Below are 7161 nucleotides of genomic sequence, written 5' to 3'. Positions count from 1 at the left end.
CCCCGCCCCCCGGTCCCCGCCCCTGCCCCAGCCACGGTCGTGGCCCCGCTTTCCCCAAACGAGAGAAGTTCAACACAGGCGGGATAACATTTCTGAGCTATTCCAGGCCCTGTTTTCAGAGCCGCTGAGCAGCAGCAGCCCCAGTGAAATTAAGAGTTGGGAATGTTTAGGATGGTGGAAAAATCAGGCTGCACATTCAGAGGTATGCAGTCGTTCCAGCTGCATCCCAACGGAGAACTGGGACACGAGACATAAACCTCGTGGTGACCACTGAGAACAGGCTTGACCCAGCAGCACCAGCACTAGCTTTACTCAATAGACTTTAATCCGAATTTCTTTCCCAGGTCATTCCTCTTCTTCCCTGTTCCCCAAGCACTTTCAGCAGGTCCCCACCGTCACAGCCGCCCGAGCAGCGCAGTCCCCCTTGCCGGGCCCTGCTGCCCTCCCGTCTGCAAAGCCGAAGCCAAAACTCACCCAGCAAACACTGCAGAAAGTCGACGAGAGAACACTTCAGAAAGCAGATTATATTGCCGTGCTCTGCAAGGAACTTTCAAAAAAGCTGTGGGCTCCCTCCGCTACTGAGTGGAAGATACATATTACAGTAAAAAGCATTACAGTTTATTTTTTTTCCTGATTTCTTCCCCCCTCTTAACTCCCCCTTTTTGGCAACAACTTTTTGCAAAAGATACTTTTTTCTAGGTTGGAAAATTTCGAATTTTATTTCTACTCAACCTTGAATGGTCTCTGAGTTCATTTCTTCATTTGCAGACTTCTCCTTCATTTTTTCCCCCTTTTCCTTTTTTGCTTTCAATGTTTTCTACTGTACTTCTTCCACTTTGGAATCATTTGAGGGTGACAAAGAAAATCAAACAAACTGGGAATTTTCCTGTTTTGGAGAAATTTTGAAAAGTTACAGAACAGGGGAGACAATTGAAAAAAGAAAGGAAAATGAATTTAAAAAAAAATACATTCACTTACGAATGGGAGAAAAAGCAGGAAAAAGAGGGAAAATCGAAACAGTTAAATATTTAAAATTATTTTTCAGCAGTATTAAATCTTTAAAACTGCTCAATTTCAAACCTGAAAGAAGCCACAAATTTGATCTTTTCCACAGACACATATAAATAGTAAAAGGATAAAGTACACTGAGATTAAATAAGAAGGAAAATTATCTTCTTACAGAGAGAAAGTGACTGAGGAAAGCGGAAAGTCCTGATGCTTGAATGCTCTCGGCAGCATCTACAGCCCCTGAGACCTTGGCTCTGGGCAGCATCTCCAGCCCCTGAGACCTTGTGCATCTCAGAAGCCAAGGCTGAGGGGCTGGGGTCCAGGTTCGTTTCTAACAGCCTCTCCTGGCTTGCAGGCCATTAGGCTGAAGAAAAAAACCTGCATTTCACACGTGGACGTGGAAGCTGCTTCTACACCAGCAAATGTCCCAGTGCCAGGGAGCGCTCGGGCATGGTGGCAGTCCCTCACCTGGCAGTGTCATTGATGCCTTGGCCCTCTCGCCCTGCACAAAGCTCTCCCTGGCCCATGCTAACTCATGGTCTTCCCCACAGTTTCCCATGGTCCAGGAGCTGGCGGGGCTTTTGGAGGTAAAAGATGTCTCCGGTACAGCAGTGGGATGCTCTGTGCTGGAGTGGTCCCAGACACGTTTGGTTTGCTGGCACCGCCACGGAGGTGCTAGCAGCTCTACAGGTAGGTGGTGGCCTCTCGGCTCTCCCGCTCTCTAGCCTGCGCGACGGCAACGTTGATGCACTGAAGCCACTCCTCGGCGTTCTTCTCGTCTTTGGCCTTGAAAACATAGGTCTTGCTGTCAGTGAAGATCTCAAAGGCCCGGGGCAGGCTGCGGTCCCTGCGCTTCTTTGCCACCACTTTAACGCTCTGCACCTTGCTGAGCTCAATGGGGCAGTCATCGGGGTCATCTTTCTGAAACACAGGGAAGACAGACAGAACCAAGTTCATCTGGTAGACCTTCCACCATCTTAGTAACAGTTGATGTCTCTAGAACTGGGCTTGTAAACATTGCTCGTGCGGGCAAACGCACCAATGGGGACTTCCCAAAAGAAGGAACTCCCTTAGGGGAGTTAGAAACGCCCCTCCCACGCAGTGCCACACTCCCCGACTGAACACCGTTGGGTTTCATGGGATGTCAGGGTCTACTGCACTCAACGGCCAAGGGTCCACACTGACGCCCATGAGCTCTTCCCCCTCAGCATCAGCACTTTCTAGTTCCAACTTCAGCTATTAACATGGGCTTGGATTTTCCTTTCTCTGGCTTTTAATAACGGTGACCTCTGTTAATGGTGCCAGGCACAACCAGTGTCAATGGGAAATGCTTCCTAGGTACAAAAATCAGCCAGTCCTCCGGGACTGAAGAAAGCTCTCTTCTCTTAAGCAGTGCTAAGTTGTTCCCCTTCTCAGAGTCCCCACCTGAAGATGGAAGCAGCAACTCCTTTTGTTGGTTTTGAAAACAGAACAGATATCTCACCCGGGAATGTGAGGGAAATCATGGCATTTCTTAGTTGGGAATGGCGAATACGGGACAGCTCAGTTGCAATTTTGTTTGAAAACGCATAAAGTAAGTACGTCTAGGAAATCTTAGTGTCATTGTACGAAATACGATGCAGGGAGTGTAAAAGAGAGTTGTACAAAATCATGAAAGTTTCCTATGGGAGAGGAGATTCGTGAGCTCATAAAAAATGTACGAATTGAGTCTCCAGGTGAGAATTTTAAGCCCAGGGCCCTGATTCCTCCAGAATATTTATGTTTCTCCTATTGAGCTTCTTACATATCCTACCAAGAGGAGTAAAGCAGATTTTCCAAAAGCTTTCTGCTCCTATCGTACAGGAAAGGTCTGGACTGATCTGAGGGAGAATTAGGGGTTAATTGTCTTGCGGGAGCTGAGCAGGGCTCGGCAGAGGCTGCGGCGTGGGCACTGCTGGCTGCAGAGCTGCTCTGCCTGCCCCAGCTTCGTCTGCTCTCCCAGCAGGCCAGGTCTGAAACACAGGACCAGAACTGGGCAGGGAGACTTCTCCTGCAATAATGTCTCAGTCCTTCTGGGAAAGAACCAGGAACATTTTACTGTTCTAAGGAAAAGCTTACCTGAAGAGACCACCCAAAAGAAGTCTCAAGCTCAACGGCTGTGATTGCTCTCTGAGATTTGGTAGTCCCCTACCATTACCACTGATCTGCCATTTTTCCACATCCATAATGAATACCCAGGATGAGTTTTGGAGCTCTTCTGTGTTGCATACATACGTATTATTTGCAGTCAAGGTCTCCTACTTTCCTGAACTGCCACAATCCCTGGGCAATCCCCTCCTTTCGGACTCAGAACAGTACTGAAGTCCATGCCTTGACCAGAGCAGCTCTCCAGCAAGAGAGGCTGGCACGAAGCCCTCGGCAGGGCCAGTGGCTGGGGGAGCAGATGGACTCCTCTGGGACATGGGAGGTCCCTCGGCTGCCAACGGCAGTGACTGCATACAGCCATCATCTTCCCCACACAGTTCTATCCCCCCGTGTTGCTGTTGCTCGTTCTGGGATGGAACGAGACCGAATTTGTCTGTCTCGTTCATTTTTTTATCAGGGACTCTATTCCAGGCCTGAGAATTTTTCTTTAAATGGATAATTTCCTACTAAAATGTTTGGTTCTGACCAAATGACTTTCCATGAACAATGAAGTTCATCTCCAACTTCACATGGGAACAAATGCTTCCAGAGCCATCACCGATTCCCCATGCACGACCACGGGACCGCAGCAGTGGCCCACCCTCCCCTGCTTCCACAAACAGCAATTAAGGCTTTATCGACAGTGTTAAGCTGGCTCTGTACTGAAATCTGACCTGGGATAAACATTATGAAAATTTTATCACAGAAAATGCAAAGCAACGATAGACTCCAGAACCAAAACTTTGCACCCCATGAGCCAGACTCACACACTTAGAAGCCTATCTAGCAAAAACTATATACTCCCTTCGTTACCACACAGCGTTTGACCTCAAGTTGCTAAAGAAAGTTGATTGTACCCTAGGCACATTTCTGTGGAAGGAGTTTACCACAATTTTCCAGGAGTTTAGGATGTGGCTCTTTTTCAGACCTCTTATATTTCGTTTTTCTCCTGCCTCCCCTTTACCCACTGCCCATACAGTTGCTTACACAAAGCGAATATTGTCCACATGGTTACTCTGACGAAGGGAAGGTTCATGGTGGGGCTCCAGGAATAAGCAGGCACAGCCAGCTGGCCATCTCACAATACCTCCTCTGTGTTAGGTTTGTATTTTTAAGTGAGCAGCATGTAAAGTCCAAACACCCACGCAGCACCCAGCCCTGCTCTGCAACACCAGAGATGATGGGGCAGAGCTGTCACGCTCAGCCAGGCAAGCACCATCCGGCTTCGAAGACTGAAATGAGCCCAGATGGAGCTGGGCAGGAGTCTCTACTACCGCTTTCGCCGGCTGCAGCCTGTAGCCCTGCATCGTGCGATGCTTTTGGCACCCACACCAGGCCACGACGCGCGAGGCTGGTCCTCCTGCCGGGTGCCAGAGGTATGCAGGAGCGGACCTTCTGTGGGATCTGAAAATCAGACTTTTATTGTCCGAACCACTTCAGTGAGGCTTCAGACCTCCAGCCCTGCTTAAAGGGCTTAATGTTTTGTGTTTGGTGTCTGCAATAGTCAGCCCCGGGCACGTGCGCAACCTAAACCGGTGGGCTCAGGGTTGCTCCAGGCTGCAACCCAAGCAATGGTTAACGGCAGGACTCGATTCTCGAATTTAGGCCAAAAATGTAGAAGTAACAGGATATAATGCACCAGTCTGAAAGACTGATTACCCAGGCACAATAACCCCGCTGCTGTCCCCGGGGGGCTGGATGCCAGCCTGCTACACCGACGAACCAGTCCAGCTATTTGTGTTCAACTTTAAAAAAAGCAAAGAAGCCTTGAGTTTGCCAGTTAAAAAGGGCCAATTAAGCTATATGAATTACGCTGTTGAGCAAAATCTGCTGTTCAACAATCTAATCTGCCAGCTTCACCCACCTGCGATTTCCTCAGATGAACAAGGGGAGCACTGAGAATGCAAATCTAAGGAGGCAATCACATCCTAGGAGTAACCAAGGTATTCTGATGTGCCTTATGCCTGGTTTGTTTGGAGAGCTAATTAAAGCCATTCAATCAAATACATGTCTTCGACATGCTAAAAAATGACAATTATTCTGACAATCTTTCAAAAGTGAGCATCAGTCAGTACTGAGCTGTAGCTGTGGTACGTGTATGGATTAAACTGCCTTCAGCATCTCAACCAAAACATCAGAAAAAGTCACTAGAAAGTAAGGAAAAGGCTGTTTCCTGAACTACTTGCTTTCAGAAGAACTGTATTGTCCGACGAAAGGCACATGTTCCTCCTAGGCAGGACACTCTGTTGTACTTCTTATAGGAAGGGGCTCCGGAAGCCATTTAAGAAGCTTAAAGAGCTTTACTATGTTTCCATAAAAACAAAGATTATTTAGCAGAAATATTAAGGTTTAGCTATAGTTGGAAGATGCTGCCATTTTTGGATTATCTGAGAGACCTCTTGTAACAAAAATAAATAGACTATTTTGCACCATGTTTGGTAATTCTCATTGCAAAAAGCTGAAGGAAGTAAGTTTCTAGTAACTGAGAAGTAATAACTAATGAGGACTGGATTCAATTACCTGCTTTTCCATGCTCTGGGACACACTTGTCTCTCAGTCCTATCGGTATAAATTTCAAACAATTTCTCAGAAATTTCAGCAGAATTTCTCTGAATTTAGATGAGGATAGAAGTGAAAGCAAAAAACCCCTCCATTCCTTTGGGGAAAAGCATTTTAGCATCACCTTGCTTTAAACATACCGGTATTTCCTGCACAAATAACACCAACTATAATGCCGTCATCTCAAGAACAGTTACTAATGTACAAAAGCAGGCGAAACTTTCAAAAAAGGTGAACAGCTGCTTGATTTGGGAGACTGCCCTGAGGTGTTCAGAAGGGCCTGACTTCCCAGATGTGCTGAACATAACCATCTCCCCCCGGAACACTGCTGGTCCCAGAAATGAGAGCTCACTTGCAGCACGTTCGCTGTGGCTGCTACATACCTTGCTGTCCCACGCCATGCACTTTGCAAGCAGGAAAAAGATATTTACCTGAGCAGAATTTATTGAATTTTTGTTTATTCAAGGAAATAAAGAATCACTGGTCAAGACTGGAAATTATTTTTTAACCCACTGTAATTCCATCAGGAACAGAAGCTCTTGCAATATCCGAGTGGTGACCCTGGGATGCCTCGAGGCAGAGGGGCTGATGCTCAGGCACGGGGTACCAGCTAGTAGGGTATAAATTACTGAGTCGCAGTGCTGAGCCCTGGCATTTGTTGGCTGAACACAAGCAACGCCAGTCTGACACTGAGCACTCTCGAAAATCTCATGCTCTTGATCCAGAGATAAAAATATAACTAAAGCTGGTGAGCAGCCCCTTGGCTGAAGTTAGCCATGCGGCGTACAGAGACCACAGGCAAAGCTGAGCAGTAAAAAACTGTGGGAAATGGTGTTGGGAAGAGGGGAAAGAGAGAAATCAAATTGATGCTCTTCTGACTTACAGATTTTCCTTTCCGAAAAAGCAGCTGGTTGCCAGCCAGAGTGAAGTAGCGAGTTTTCCACCTTTTGATAAACTTCCACCGGACTTGCTTCTCTTTAAGCTTGCCTTCAATCAGAGGTTGGCCATCCTGATTTACCACTGGGGAGGTGAACACACAACGCGGGGGTTATTTCTGTCCTCCCTTTGCCCCAGCCAAAAGCCAGGCTTTTGCTGCGATGCAGAAAATTTTGTTTGCAGTTTAGCTGTGTCAGCTCTAAGACCACATTCCTCCCGACCTCAAGCATTCAGCTGTCACTTTGGAAAGACATTTCAGCCCTTAGTCATGTTTTGCTTAGGAGGCCTAGCAGAGGGAGCTGACAGCTCAGATTCCTGTCCATCATGTTTTCTATTCTCTTAGCCATCACGTACTTCTCCCCACCATTATGCCTCCCAATTGTTCCTCAGCCCTGCAATAATAATTTATAATTTCATGGAATTGAAAGTAGGCATTTATGTTGTCTCTGAGACTTTAATCCATGCTACAGAGCTCAGTACAGTTATATTCCTGCT

General features: G+C 47.1%; 1 protein-coding gene across 1 annotated transcript in view; it reads right to left on the bottom strand.

Annotated features, from left to right (window-relative positions):
* Positions 1-1692: 1692 nt before the first annotated feature.
* The window catches only part of LOC104163897 (ventricular zone-expressed PH domain-containing protein homolog 1-like), a gene marked incomplete at its 5' end in the record, with an annotated part of 59143 nt that continues 53674 nt past the window's right edge, over positions 1693-7161 (bottom strand). Inside the window, 2 exons of the mRNA XM_009703045.1 lie at positions 1693-1929; positions 6614-6750. Of these exons, the coding sequence (XP_009701347.1) occupies positions 1693-1929; positions 6614-6750 (374 nt within the window). The remainder of the gene's footprint in view (positions 1930-6613; positions 6751-7161) is intronic.

This window comes from Cariama cristata, unplaced genomic scaffold (assembly GCF_000690535.1).
Source record: "Cariama cristata isolate BGI_N322 unplaced genomic scaffold, ASM69053v1 scaffold20156, whole genome shotgun sequence".
NCBI classification, from domain to species: domain Eukaryota; kingdom Metazoa; phylum Chordata; class Aves; order Cariamiformes; family Cariamidae; genus Cariama; species Cariama cristata.
This window is presented reverse-complemented; position numbering and strand designations above follow the sequence as displayed.